The sequence below is a fragment of the Pyrgilauda ruficollis genome, unplaced genomic scaffold (assembly GCF_017590135.1).
Source record: "Pyrgilauda ruficollis isolate IOZ18807 unplaced genomic scaffold, ASM1759013v1 scaffold3, whole genome shotgun sequence".
Taxonomy (NCBI): Eukaryota; Metazoa; Chordata; class Aves; order Passeriformes; family Passeridae; genus Pyrgilauda; species Pyrgilauda ruficollis.
The window spans coordinates 7,434,148-7,449,285 of NW_024524377.1; the positions used below are offsets into that span (position 1 = coordinate 7,434,148).

The window sequence follows — 15,138 nt, forward strand, 5'->3', positions numbered from 1 at the left end:
TCCCACCCAAAAGGGAAATGATGTTGCATTACTGAGCAACCAGCCCAAGTAATAATATAATCTTAGAAAAATGCAGTTCCCTTGAGTAAAGGAAGCTCTGTAAACTTCAGCTCCTCCAAGCTGTTAGTGTAGCTGTTGCCTGTGCTGTAGTAATGCTGCTGTCAGACCTGGTTTACTGAAGTGCTCTGGAGAGAACAGGGGAAAAAGGGGATAGGAACCAGCTCCTATATAAAATGAGAACCTCTTGTAGGATCTGAGTACTGTAGGTATATAATACATGTTTTTGGGCCTTGGGTTATATCCCTTAATTTGTTTTTTGTCTCATCTGGGTGCTGGAGAGGGTGATGGCCACTCATGTTCATGAAGACTTGGAGAAGGGACAGGCAGAGCCAGGCTGAGCATGGGGATCAGGTGGAGGAAGGTAAAATGATGCAAGGTTTCCACTCACTAGGCTCAAAAGCCTGTGGTTTGTTCTCTTCTGCTTGCCACAGGATGTGTGGCATTAGTGTGTGCTGTGGCTTATCTTGGGCTCTGTGGCTGCTGAGTGTGAGCAGGTCCCAGGCCCAGGGCATGGACCGAGCCGTGGGGATCCCCCTTGGTCTGGGGGCAGCAGCTCCCCAAACTGGGCACTCACTGGAGCTTTCTCTACTGAAGTGCTGGTCTTCACAAAACCTGTAGGAACTTACCGTGTTGGAAGTCTCTGCCTTCCAGGCTAATTTGTTTTAATGCATAAGAACAAACAAAGCTGTTCCAGGAGCTTCATCCCTTCAGAAACCAGTATGAAATGTGTGAGATATAAAAATATAATTTAAAAAGTGCCCAACATGCATAAACAGGGTGTAACAACCTACAGACTGTTGCTGCTCCCGTGCTGCTTCCCCCACCCCTCTGTGGCTTTGGATGGAGCTATTTCAGTTGCCTCTTCTCTGTGCAGGCAGGGCTGTTGAGGAGGGTTATGTCTGCTTTTGCATCTGCTGTGCCCTTGGCTTGGAGTCATTTGATAAATAGGTTTGCAGTTGGTTACTTAAGCATCTCCCAAGCTGCAGTCAGCATCTCAGCTGTGGGCGAGGGAGCACTGCTGCCAAAAGTCAGGATCTGTGGCAAGAGCGTCCTAAGATTTGGCTCTCTTTCCCTAAAACCCCAACTCCTGGAGTTGTCATTACAGGAGAATCACTTAGAGGGGTAGAAAAGGAGCATCTGGCTGTTGAGGTGGTAGATAAAAAAGCCTGGAAACTATTAGCTGCAAAGCTAGGAGTCACAGAAGAAGCCCAGGCTGGGTTTATTTAAAAACACCACTAGCTCAAAGCTGGTCTCCAGAAGCTTTTGTGTCCAGACAGAAGGGTTTTTTCAGACACCCCTGCTTGGCAGGGCTCTGCCACTGCATCTGCAGGAGAAATGCAGCCCTCTGCACCATCCTGCTTTGCTAGGGGAAGAGAGGGAGCACAGCAGGAATGCCGAGGGCAAACCCAGTTGTTCTCTGTCCAGCTGTTTGAATACCCGGTGCAAGCACCTTGACCTTGGTGGATTGACTCTCCACTGGGAAAAACAAGCTCCATCTGCCTTGTCACTCTCTGCATGGCCATGGAGCTGGGAGGACTTTTAAAACAGCTTCTGCAGCATTCTCACTGTGTTCTGGCTGAGGGTGATCATGTCACTTGCCCTGTGACCAAATGCTGCAGGTCCTTCCCTTTGCCTTGCAGTGTGGACACCCCATCTTGGGCTTCCAATGTGGTCCTTGGAAAAAGTCCTCTGGAAGAGCCATGACCTTTGCAGTTCTTTTGCCAAGGCAAACATGGAGATGTTTGAGGGACCTTTTACACAGCGGTTTGATGGCAACAAGGCTCTTGCCACTGAAGTTTGGGAGAAAATGACCTTTTCTTTTTAACTCTGAGGTGAAGTCAGTGGGAAAGGAGTGAGGAGGAATTTTAGGTGGTTTGATAGAAAGGCATGCAGACTGTGCACAAAGGGTTAATGCAGCAGGGTTATCTATTGTCCCAGGGGTACAGCCCAGGCTGCATTTCCCAGAAGACATCGAGTTGCACACAAACATTGAGGGCGTTTTTCTCAGCATTTTTCAGCACGCTGTGATGGCAGAGGTTTTGAAGGCTGTTACAGGATCAGTCTGACCTCTCGCCTCTATAACCAGGCAGACACTGTGGCAGTTTCTGCTACCACAACCACTCTTAGATTCCTGTGAAATCTCCAGAGCATGGAAAAAACTCTGTGCAGGCATTTTGGACTGATGGACAGGCTTCTTTGGTTACTGGTAGCAAAGGTGGTCTCTCTTTTTTCCTTGAAGAGCATGCTAAAAGGCACTTCTGCATCTGGAGTGACAAGAGGAATTTAGATCTATGGAGCACAATTATTCACGTCACTGCTTGTTAGGATGCTGGTGTTAACACCCTTCCTCTTGTGGAAAATCTCTTAAGCCCTGAGGACTGATGTGAAACGTCATGCTCTGGTGAACTTTGCTGAAGCAGGGATGAATCACACTAACTTTGGCTTCAATATATTGTCCAAAAGATACCTTCTCCGATAGCCTAGGAGGAGGGTTCTGCTGCCCACCCACCCAGGGTGTCAGGATCTGTTTTGGGAGGAGAGCAGCACTTTCTGGAGTATGCATAAATTGGGGGGTTGATGTGGGAGTTTGGACATTTGAGGGGTTTTTCATTTGGCTTTGGTTTTGAGTGCTCTATAAAAGCAAAAGGCAGGTCTGTAAGAGATCTCAAGACATTTCCCAAGGGATCTCAATGTATCTCCTCCCTATCTTCTGGGATCACACAGAATGGTAGATAAATATACTGCTTTTTTTTTAAATGAGAAGGGTTTCACTGCATCTCTGAATAACTGTCCTGCTACATCCGTGCCACTATAGGTAAGCAAACACTTCCTTATCAGGGAAACTGTAGCAGCTGGTAGTTAAACCTTCTGCAAAGAAATATCCCAGACAAGTGTTGGCCAGGTTTGACCCTGCATTACTTGTAAGATCTCACAAACTGACAAGGTAATTTAGCAATTTGGGGAGGAAATGCAAAAGGTAACCCTGTCTATTGAACTCCTTTCTCTGCCGTGATGGGAATGATTTCCAGGAGTGGAAGCATCTGCAGACCAACTGCGCATGATTTGAGCTCCTTGTCAATTGGAATCAAGGACCCTGATTGTGGAGCATAATGCTGCTCTTGTAATTCAGCCTTTATCTTTGTGCTGGAGCTGGGTATAATTGTATCTGTGTCTGGAGGGACAAGGAGAAGTGTTTCAGTGGCTGGTGCTCACAAAGGCATCTTTAGAAACCTCCTCATCCCTGGTACAAGCTTGGTAGGGCTTAAATGAAAATACCCCTGAGTAGCTTTAGACATTTGAACAGTCATCATTGTTTGATTCAGATTTGGTTACAGGACTAACATCTAAATGTTAATTCTTTTTAAGACATTATCAGCTCTTTCAGCAAATGCAGAATGGGGATGCAGTATTAGACCGTCAGCCAACCCTGCAGATAAAGGCCCTTTGAAAGGATGTTTCTTAGGAGGAAACATAATCAGAGAATGCAGAAAATAATGAAGATGGTCTCTTCTTAGGAACAGGCAGCAAATATGATGCAGGAAGAAAAAGCTAAATGAACCAGGAGGCTTTTAAATTGGGAAATAGGAATAACAGCAATTTTGTGGCTCTGAGGACAGTCCCCAGCGTGCAGAGATTCTCATCATCCTGTCCTGCAAAGTGCTGGTACACCTGGAGATTGTAGGGTGTTAGATAAGCTGTGTCACACCTGGGTTAAGACTGAAGCTGGTGGTGACATGGATGTGCCAAGGCAGTTGATGTGTGGTGGCTCTGTGCTGGGTAACCTGTGTGTGTGTGGGCAGATGGGTTTGGGGCACAGATTTCTGTCCTCTCAGTCTTCTGTGCTGCCTTGCTCACCACCCCATGCCCATATGCATCGAGGTAGGACCTGACCTGTGTCAGGTTGATGTGATCTGACCACGACTCCCTCTGAGCCCTCAGTGACAGCTCAGAGTGTGACAGCCCAGCCCTGCCCTTCTCCAGCACCCATTCCCACTGCTGCCCACGTTCAAAGAAGGTGTCTATTTTTCAGCCTCCCTGAAACATGTGCAGAGAGGCACTGGAAGTGGTAAATCCCTTCCCCTGTTCTCGGAAAGGAAACATGTGGCTGCAGAGGCAGTGGCACGGTGGTGGGACTTCTGTCCCAGCTGTCCCAGGCAGTGCTGCTCCTCTGCTTGTCAGTGGTGACCAGTCTGCCAGTGCCAGGGGGAAAGACCTGGCTCATCCCCTGGAAGAAGGAGGGCTGGCGCCATCCTGAGCGCTGCCACCGCTGCTTCCGGCGGCAGATCGGCACGGTGTCATCTAGGAAATGCGATTTAGATCATCATCCTTTCGCAGCCGATGGGGGAAGGGAGGTGGGGGCCCTTATCTCTTCTGGGGATTCATTTCTCTTTAAGCTGCTTTATTTTTTTTGCCTGTTTGCCTTTTTCTCCATCCCTTCACAAGTCTCAGTGCCCCTTGCTGAAGGGTAGGAGCCACGGGAGCATCCACGGTTCCCGCTGCCATCACATCATGCCCTGCATCCTACCTTCAGCTGGGTGTCAGGCTTGGGCTACCTTCAGTTTTCCCCTGGGATGGGGGTTGCATTTTGCTGGTCTACATGGAGGGAAGAATCCACTGAGCCTTGTGTCTGCGTGTCACCAAATGGCACCTACCACTTGGCAGTCTGATTTTCCTGCATCCAAGAGGGCTCCTTATCCTTCTCATCCCCACAATGCCCTTGAGAAGTTGCTCAATTCCCAGGCTGGTCATCGTCCCTGGTGTGACTGCCAGCCAGCAAAGCTCTTTGGCATGTGCTTAATGTTAAGCACGGGGAATAGTTCCCTGGGGAGCTCTTCTTAAGTGCATTGCTGGAGTGAGGCTCTGGTCAAGACACCTGGACCAAAGCCCACCTGCGTCAGTGAGCAGCATGGCTTGGCCCCCAGGGACTCGTGGCAGCCCCTGGCTGCTCCCAGCCTCACCTCTCAGCATTGCAGCACCCTTTCCCTACTTCTTCCTCCATCTTCCCAGTATTTACTGCCCCTTCCTGTGCGTAGGAAGCAGGTCCTGGGCTCAGACCACTTTGGAGCAGGGTTTTGTTTCCAGAGTGGAATGTGAAAACAATCTTGTTTTCACCTGGGTCTGCAAAAGGCTGAGTCCTCAGCCCCTGGGGCAGATGTCTTTTGCCACACATCTGCTTTGTACTGCCTGGCATCACTTCTTGATAGGCATTGAGGTTTTGTGCAGAAAAATCTGTGCTTCAGCCCATAGTCCTTGTGGTTTTGAGTAAAAACCCAGGTAATTGCAAATACCAATAGTTTGGGTGCTTCTTTCCCCTGCAAGATCTATTTAAGTCAAGTACAAGTCACTGAACTTATATTGGGAGTAAATAAGCTTCATGGAACAGCTTTGGTTATCATGAGGTCACACAGAATGAGCTAATGCTCCCTTCTGGCCCGGAAATTAGACTTTCCAGACAGCAAAATTTCATCCTGCAGGTTCTAAGCCTCTAGCACCCTTCCTTACAGGGGAGCCCAAGCCCCATGTCTGTGCAGTGCTCAGCCCCTTATCACCAAGCCCAGCCCTGCTGGATTAAGGGTTCCTATATTGCCAGTTTCAGTGAGCGTGGGCAGCTGCTGGGGGGTGAAAGCCATCCAGTGGATTGTGGTGCCCAGCTGACAGGCAAAGGGCAGTGAACCTCCCCACAGCACAGTGAACTTGCTGCCCTGGAAATATTGACCCCTGTGAGATTTTCACAAGCTGCAAACGTTGCAGACACATTCCAGGTTTCTGGAAGTATTTGTGTCTGGAGAAAGAGCCACGTTAGAAATGAAGTTGTGTGCTTGCAGAAGCTGACAGCAGCATGGTCCTGCTCCCTCCAGCCTCACCAGCCTGTTTCTTTCCACTTCACCAGCACTGTACACACCACCATGGATTTTTCTCTTTTTTTCCCCCCCCATCTTTTTCACAGCCAGGATGTTTTTTCTTGCCTTTTTATTGTTCCAGTGACCTAGCAACTCCACTTTGGTGGAGTCCTGCCAGGAGACTTCCTCCCCAAGCCGTCTGATAGTCTCCAGCAGCACTGCCCTCGGATGGGGAGCAGAGTTAAAATGACACCAGGCTGGGTCCCTGTGTGGCTTTTGCTCTGGCCTCATGAGCGCTGGTGAGGGCAACATTGCCTTTCCAACTAGAAAAGCTTCCATGGGGCTTTAAAAATCTCAGAAAAAGGAAGGAGAAGCGATGTGTGGGTGATATTTTCTGTAATATTTCTGCAGGACATTATAGAAAAGACTGGGGGGTTTTAGAAGTGAATTTGGTGATGCTGGGATTTAGCATTTGGGATCTATGGTGCAGGCAGGGTAGCTGGGGACATTCCAGCATTGCGGGATTGCAGGAAAGGGGATGGAGAGAAGGTGTGAGTACTCAGAGAGCTGTGCAGTTAGGGAGATTTATTTTGGCTTGGTTTTACTGATGTTTACTAAAAACAGTAGAAAACAAATCCCTTTGGTAAGTGCTTCTGGGACCTGTCAGCTGGGGCTGCCTTCGCTCTGCCCTGGGCCTGCAGGGGCTTTTCCCACATTAGTGCTGCAGGGATGCTTCCAGGGCAGAAGAGAAATGAGCTGTCAAGCAAGAAAATATGGCTGAGTTTGGCTTTCTGCTCAAGAAAGGCTGTCAGGACACAGGGCCTGGGGCACTGGAAGTTCAATCTCCACTGGATGGATGGATTGAGATTTTACTGGAGCCTCAGCATGGTTATGGTTTTTTTAGCAGTATGGTAAGTCATGGCTTATCTCTGTTGGAAGTGGAATTTTATATAAATGTGTTTTTTAAACACATGTTGATGATAAACCAGGACTTTTTTTTTTTATTTTATTTTTAAATTCAGTTGCTAAAAGCTGTTTAAAAACAAAAGTCTGTGAAAAGCAGTTTGAGGAGCTGCCCTGAGCTATGGGCTGGTGGTTTTCAAGCAGCACAGGTGGTCCCATGGATCTGTGTGGTCTCAGGGATCTGTGGATTGAACCAAACTGCCCAAGAAAGATAAGAAGCTTAGGATTTCATGGGCTTGAGCAGGTGATGTGGGAGTCTGCACCTCCCCAGGGAAATGTTTAGGACACCAAAACTAAGAGGCTGTAAACCTCTTGATAAGCAGAACAATATCCTGTCCCTGCACTGTGCAGGTTTTATCCCAGTTGTGGGCACTCCATATGCATATATCCTGTGCTTTTGGAAAGGATCACAGATGTCTGTGTACTCTTTATTTTGGAAAACCTGTTTCCTTGCTTTAGGGTACTGCTTTTAAGAGCATTACTTGAATTTTTAAATTTTTTTTTCCCCTAATTGCATCTCTGAGCATCAGGCTCTGGGATGGTGAAAAAAGGTGTAGGAAGCAAAAATGGCCTTTAGCATCCTCTGAGGTTTTACAGGTCCTGGAGGGGAGGGGGTGTGGAAGTGCAGCGTGTTTTTGTGTCATAAAGCAGAACTGCAAGCAGGGTGCTGTGGGGTGGCACTGGAGTGTCTGAGGATGATGCTGATGTCCCCAGCCCCATGGGCACCCATGGCTGGAAGTGGCCAGGTGGGCATTAGCCGTGTGGACCTTGGCACTCAGAGCTTGCAGGGGCTGCTGCTGGCATTAAACCCCCATCACTTTTCTTGAGCTGACATATTAAAGCTCTAGGTACCTTTGCTGCCTGCATAAATCCTTCCTATTATGGTTTAAATGACTGAAGGTCCTGTGGATTGCTGCCTGGGGGCCAGTGGGGAGAGGACGAGGAGCAGAAGCACCAGAGCCAGGGAATATGTCTGTAGGGTACTGCATCCAAACCAACCCCACAAAAGGGTGAGAGGCTCTGGCAAGGCTTCTGCGCCTCTTCTTCTCTTCCCCATACACCCTCTCTTGCCACCTTTCTTAATCCAGACTGAATAAATCCTTGTATTGATATAAAAAAAATAGCAGAACAGGGTTGACTGCATGTAGTTAAAAACCTCCTGCATTTTTCCCGCACTTAGTGCACACGAGGGACCTTCCCCAAGCAGTATTATCAGCGTGTTTACTCTCAATTGACCCATCTCAAGTATGAAATTTTTTAAAGCTCCATTTCAGCCCTCCCTGCTCCCCCCGCCTTGAACTTCTCCTTTCAGAGCAAGAACAAGGAAGGAAATCGAAAATCCCAGAGAGCCCTGGACGGTCCAGATTTAGGGCTGTAGCTTTTGTTCGCACAAACTCGCTTGGCTCCTAACCGGCCTCCACCCATGATCCCGACATCCGCAGCAGCCGCTCAAAACAGAGCCGGGAGCGCGGAGCGCGGCCCCGGCAGGGAGCGGAGCCGCCTCCGCTGCTTCTGCCGCGCAGCCCGCCTTTCTTCCCAACCTCTTCCTGCAGCCAGCCAGGAGTTTTCTAAGTCGAGATGAGTTTTTTCTCCCCTCCGCGAGCCTCGGATGATGTTAGGATTATGCAACGTTAACAGATGTGGGGTTTATAATTATAGCTGCCTGTCCTCGGGAGGAGCCTGCTGCGGCTCCACGGGCGCTCTGCTCGGCACGGGATGCTCCCGGGGTGGCCTGGCCAAACAGCCGCTGCATGGGCGGCTCCGTTCCCATCCTAGCGGGAATGCTCCCCAGGGAATGCCCACCCTCCCGACAGGGACTGCTCCGGGCGAAGGGCTGCTCTGGACAGCCGATCAACTGCGCTTCGCTTTCCTTCTGTGCGAGCTCAGGTTAAATTTGTGTTCCCCAGGCAAGAAAGTATTTTTCTTGCCCTCGCGGGGAAAAATCCTGTCTTCAGGGAAGCAGTGGGGCTGGGATAGCTTGCGGCGTGCCTTGGCTGGCTGCAATCTCGTGACAAACGCTGCCTGTGGGGATGCTGCTCTCCTGGCATCAGCAGGATACATCCCTCCTCCCCCCCTGCCCTGAGGTGTCTGTGTGCAATGACAGTCACTGCAGAAAACGTGCATCATTGTGCTTTTTGGTGTTGTGCTGACCCATGGTTGAGTTGTGAGCATCACCTAAATGCTGTCTTGGTAGCAGCCATCTCTGAGACAGGGCAATGCCTGTGCTGTGTCACAGATGGAGACAGAAAATTGTTGGCCCAAAAGAGACTTTTCAGGAGTCTCACAAGGTAGATCTCCAACTGGGCTGCCAGGGGCAAGCCCAAAGCCTTGAGAAATCAGCTGGAACTTGATCTGTTTGTCCTGGCTGAGCTGTGTAACTCGGCTCACAGCAAGCCACGGACTTGTTATGCTTGCAAAGAAAAAGTAACTCTGAGCCTCGACCTGTCTGGTGAGCATCACTGCTAGTTTTCACTGGGAAGGAAAACACCAATCCAGTGGGTGGCAGGGTTTTGTGCTGGAAGTCAAATATTTCTCAGTAGCTGTGGTTATGTGAAGTTAAACCGTGCAAAGCTGTTGGCAGCTTAGGATGTGACGAAATTGTTAGTGACAGATCAGTACCTCAGCTAAAGGGCCACTCTGCCTTAAGCCTTTAATGCATCTGGGGAGGCCAGATGGTCCCGTGGGGAATTTTTTGGAAGAAGTTTGATCTCGTCCGTCCGCTCCAGAGGAGGGTCGTCTTTGAAGTCTTAATTTCTGCAGGCAAATCAAAGAGGATATTGTGGTTTTATCTCGCTCTTCTGGTAGGCTTGATGGATGTGAGATTTCATGTCTATTTTGTTGAACAACACGGGATTTTTTTGGGGTTTCCTTACTACATGCTGTGGGTTGAATTTTCCAGCTTAGCTTATGCTCTGCACCCACTGATCTGGGGAGCTGAGCCTGTGCTAGTACGAGGTTTTCCTTTCTGGACCTGGTATACCTTGCAGGGCAGAGTTAAAAATGCCAGATGACTCTAAAAAGCCTGTGTAAATAATACCTTCTTATTCAACCCCTCCACTGCCCGGCTGCACTCAAAGCGAGGTTTTCTGGCGCCCACAATAAGGGGAAGGGTTTTGCTTCAGTTTATTCCCAGCATCACTGCAGAGCCAAAAGAAGATAGAGAGCACTCTGAGGTGGATTTGCAGGGCAAACAACCACCAGATAAGCAAACAGCAGTGTTTTACTTTTGAACTGGTCTCATTCAATCAAGGAACATAGCTGAAGGCATTGCTTGCTGGCATTTCCAGGGTTGCTTTTTAAGAAGTGGCAATGAAATGCCTGCTGTAGTGTGATGCTGTATATTTTAGCCTGCCTGTCCAGAGCCCTTGTTGACAAATGAGTTGGCAACCTGGGAAAGCAGATTTCCCTCTGCCTATCCTCATGCCCTAAGGGTATCTTTAAGCATCTGCTGCTTTGCCTTCTCCCTGTGCAGCAAAGCTGGCCACAGGCTTTCCAGTCAGCATGGGCTGCACAGCTGAAAGCTTTTAGTGAGAGGGGGATGGACAGAAATTCAGTGCACTGCCCTCCAGCACAGCCACATTTTTTGGGGCTGCTATAAATGGACTTGTGGACTACAATTACAGGCTGGGTATTGGCTTGCAAATGAACACAGCAAGCATCCCCTGCCACTTCCCATCCCCTTGTCCAGCTGGTGAGGACCACAAGCTTGTCCCACGAGACAGGCGGTGGCTCACAGTGGGCTCTGGGTGGCAGTGGCTGCTCGGCATCGCAGCCACTGTGAGGGCTGCCAGTAATGGTACCCCGGGGGCTCTGCTCCACCACAGCTCTTGTCTGCTTGGCCCACATGGGGCTTAGACTCCCAGGATGAAATACAGACTGTCCTACCTACCCCTCTATTTCTTGGTGAGTTCCCACTGAAGGTATTGCAGATGTACAGAGGACACCACTTCTGAAATTGCCTCTGTTGGGGTACAGCAACTCCAAGGAAGACATGCAAGATAAGGAGGAGGTGTCCCATAGGTGTTTGTCTTGGACACACAGTTTTCTTACAGAAAGTGTTTTGAAGCCCAGAACAGGTTTAACCTTCAAAATCAGAGTTTCTGGGCTGACTGACTGACTGCCTTTATCTGCTGCCTGTGGATGCCATGCACATGACAGCGACTGCCTTTTGTTGTAAGGAGGATGGACAAAATGGGGACCTTGCCCTTTCAGGTTTGGACTTGCTTTTGACTTCAAAGCTTGTTGTGGGCTTTGAAGGTCATCTGAAGCTGCAGTGCCAGCCAAGCCTTGTGACTGTAACACAGATGGTGGCTGATGTTTTTTGTGTGAACTGATATGCAGTGAAATCCTCACAGGTACCATAAGCTGAAAACCTGGATTTCCCAGACCACCACTCACGCACAGTCTTCTTCTTCATCTTGTTTCTCATGTTCTGGTAGACATTAATGTTAGAAGTGCTAAAATATCTCATCACTTGGGGTGCTTTGGCACCTGGGCGGGCCATGTAATCCACACCATGCACTGATCTCCTCTGTCCCCAGTGCTGCACTGTGGCTGGCTGGGTTATACTGACTGTCCTGAGTGCCCTGCAGCTCTCAGCCAGCTCCATGCCAGCTCTCTGCAGGTGATGGGATTTGAGGTCAGGTGTCCAGCAAGCACTGGCCAAGTGGAGAGAGGGGAAGAGCTGTGGGGCCTCTCCCCTCCCATCTTATTTTCAGAATGGGGCACATGGGCTGTGCTGGGCTGTCAGCTCTGGAGACCTTCACACTCTTGCCATGGAACCTACACTGCGAGTACTTCTAGTTATTTGTTTAAGACTTTCTTTTTGCTCCTTTCAAAATTTATTTCTCCTAACATAAAAAAATCCTGAGGGTACTGAATTGAATTAGTCTTTTGCACGGAGGTGGATTTTGGTATTTGGTCCCACAGACCAATCTAGTTTCCACTGGTGCAAATCCAAAAATAAATTTCATGTCTGTGTTTTGATTATGCAAAATTTTTCTCTAGTATAAGTAAATGAGCTCAGAGCCTGGCCTTGGTGTTACTGCAGTGAGCTGAGCCTGCACATCAGTGCTGATGGAATCTAAATTTTTTTCTTGTCTTTTCTTTTAGTCATTGAAAGCAGCCATCAGGAGAGAAGTTCAAGCACAGAGATGAGGACTCCTGGTGCTCCTGTGGAGTTGGTGACGATGCTGGCTGGGAGCAGGGAGTGGGCATTGCTGCCTGCCAGGCACGGGGCAGTGCCAGCAGCAAGCAGGGTCACAGGGCGCCCTGCCCCCCCTGACAGTGATGGGGATGTCACCCCTCCAGGAGCAGGATCCCCAGAGAACCCATCTGCTGGGACAATGACCCATGTGCTCAGCCACAGCCATCCTCCTGGTGAGTTTTATGGATGTGGGAGTTTCTGTGAGCTGTTCCCAGCCCATGGACCGAGCATAGCCAGTGGGTTAGGAAGCATTGCTGACCCACAGCTAGAAATGCAGATTTTTGAGAGAAATTCAATCTCAGGAAAGATGGGCTTTGTTTTTTAGCATTACAACACAGATGATTCTCAGGAGCTGCCGCTGTTTTTCACCACTCAGCAGTACCCAGGGAGTCCTGCCCATCCACTGAGCTCAGGGGCTGTGCAAAGAGTGGAGAACCCTGGGCATCCCCACAACTCCTCCCATCAGGAACTGAACCCCATTGCAAGCCCAGCCTGGGTTGTAAGGAGTCAGCTTAAGGATACCTGACCAGCTGTGATGATGATTTGTGACTGAGGTCCTTACATGGAAATCCTGAAAGTGAACACTTATTTTTGGGCTTGTTCATAATCTTCAGTCATAAGTACTCTTTTAAACATGAACTTAAATCAAGGCCTGTTTCTCACAGCAGCAAGACAAAGCTGTGCTGATTGCCCTGTCCCCACTTCAGTTTTTTTCTTAATATCCCCAGATGAAATAAGATATAAGCATAGAGTCTGTCTTTAATTTTTTTGATTCCTTGTTTTTGTTCTCTGCTTAGGGACTAGAATGTGGAGCTGGCATGCCCAGGCTGCCAGCTGTGGGCTGTTCTGGCACCAGCTCCTTACTGCCTTCTGCATTTTTAGTGTCTCTAAAAAAAAACCTATTTCTTTTGCCATGCTCAAATGAAGACAATATTTAAAATGCCATTATTTTTTGGCGACAGAAACCCTCTGTTCCCATCAATCCCTCCTGCAGTTAAACTGTGCTCTGTTAAACAGAGGAAACATGAGGGATGCAGCTGTGACCCTTCCTGTTGCGTGCGGTAGGGCTGGGTACCACTGCAGGTGATGCTGCTGCCACCCAGCTGAGACAAGAGAACTTTTCCGGGTGAACGTGACCCTCTCCCTGTTGCTTTCCAGACCCTGGAAGCCATCACCCTGCTGCAGGCAGGCCGGGGAGAGGCACGAGGGCTGTGGCTTCTGCCAGCAGCCCTGCAGCTGCCGAGGGGACGCCGCCGGGCTCGGAAGCCGTCAGCAGCGATTCCCCTGAGGGGACATGGGGAGGGCACCACGGGGTCTGGAACGAGTCAGGGCTTAACACTGTGAGGACAGTGCTGCTACCTTCATCTTCAGAACCTCATCACCCAGGTGAGCCATCCCAGTTCAGCCCAGGAACATTGGGAAAGTGTTCCAGCACCTGGGAACGAGGTGAATGCTGTTCTCCAGAGCACCCAGCATTGGTTAAGCCTTGTTCTCCTGTATTGTAGAGCTTAGAGCTCTCCATCCTCACCATGCACTCAGGGTGGCTTGCTTTATGCACAAGGATGGAGAGAAGAATCCATGTGGCTCCTCCTAGCACTCAAAATTATGAACTACTTGGTGCAGCTTCCAGACACAAAGTTCCTGTAGGCACAGTGCAGACAGGGGACTGAGGGGCAAGGGAAGGGTGGCAGTGTGGAATGGCTCAGCAGGCAGCTGAGCCCATCTCTGGGTCCTCATCTGCTTTTCCCCGTTGCCTTGCAGGCACTGACAGCCTCTCTCAACCCGTGAGCAGCTGGGTGGGCACAGAGCTGGGCAGCAGCCCTGCCGTGGGCACTGCAGCTGCTCCACCCAGCCCCTCGGGGAGCAGCCCCAGCACTGCCCTCCCTGGCTCCCTGGGACAGCCCCAGGCCTCCTCCCAAGCTTCAAGTACCCAGGCTGGTGCAGAGAACATCATGCTACACCCCAGGGGTGTCACAGGGAACTTCACCAGCCCTTTGCTGACTGCATCACCTCCCACAGATAATGCCTTCGGAGGTGAGCTTTGCTGGCCTTTGTTTCATTGTTTTGAAAAGCCATTTTATAGTATTTGCTTTCTTGAAGCAGAGGAGATGCTCTGTTTTGCATGTGCTCTGTTTTTTATTATTTGGATGGTTAGCTGAAATTCCCTGCTGAAAGCAGGAAAAAGCAATGGAAAAAAATAATTTGATCCAACCCCCCCAGCATTTTCCACTTAAAAAAAAAAGTAAAGTTCTTTGGATGTTATCACAGTGTTTTCTGCAGGGTGGATGCCTGCAGCTGTGAAATATCTTCACTGGGCCAGTGCCAGCTGCAGAGCAAGGGCAGCTCTGAGCCCTGTCTGACCTGTGCCCAAGTGGTGACAGAGTGGGCTGGGAGCTTGGGATCCCACACTTGTGGCCACACAAGGGGTGGGTTTGCCCTCAGCTAGACAGGGTGAGATGCCTGTGCTTAACAACTTGCTCAGGGCAGCAAACCTGAGATCCCTGGGCTCCATGGCTTCCCCTTGCTTGCTCTGCAGCAGCCAATTTCTGGAGTTCCCAAAACCAGAGACTTTGCCCAGCTCCACACGAACGCTGAAAACCTCCACACGTTGCTGAATCCTTATCCTGTGCCAGGGCTTTTCAGGAGCAAACACATCTCCTGGGTTCTCACACTGACACATCTCTGCCCTCTGTCACAGCTCTTGGGAGCACCACTGGGGCTGCAGGAAACCTGAGATCCAGTGTCTGAAGGACAGTGCCCCACTGAGCCCTGGGATGTGTAGTGAGCTGCAGGCTGATTTGGGAATGTGGCTGTGCTTGGGTTTCCTCCCTTTGCTGTCTGATGCTGTGCTTAAGCCACAAAAAAATAAAAAGAAAAATAAAAAAAAGCCTGAGTCTATTTTCAGCAATATTAGAGCAAAGGTGGGATTTAAAGGCAAGTCCCTGGAGTCCTTGTCCTGTGGGGTTTCCTGCTGTCTGGGCTGTGCCACCCTCACAAAGCCTGGCAGCAGGCCCTGGGTTTTGTGCGAGGTCTTCCTGCGGTGAGGGGAGTCCTGCCTTTCCAAAAGAG

General features: G+C 49.7%; 1 protein-coding gene across 7 annotated transcripts in view; it reads left to right on the forward strand.

Annotated features, from left to right (window-relative positions):
* HEG1 (heart development protein with EGF like domains 1) overlaps positions 1-15,138 on the forward strand; it is a 51,968-nt gene that overhangs the window by 6,182 nt on the left and 30,648 nt on the right. For 4 of the 7 annotated variants that reach the window (XM_041472728.1, XM_041472726.1, XM_041472722.1 and 1 more), the window contains exons 3-5: positions 11,976-12,242; positions 13,228-13,455; positions 13,831-14,103. In XM_041472728.1, coding sequence (XP_041328662.1) covers positions 11,976-12,242; positions 13,228-13,455; positions 13,831-14,103 — 768 coding nt within the window. The remainder of the gene's footprint in view (positions 1-11,975; positions 12,243-13,227; positions 13,456-13,830; positions 14,104-15,138) is intronic. The other 3 variants (XM_041472725.1, XM_041472724.1, XM_041472727.1) reach the window with 3 other exon arrangements.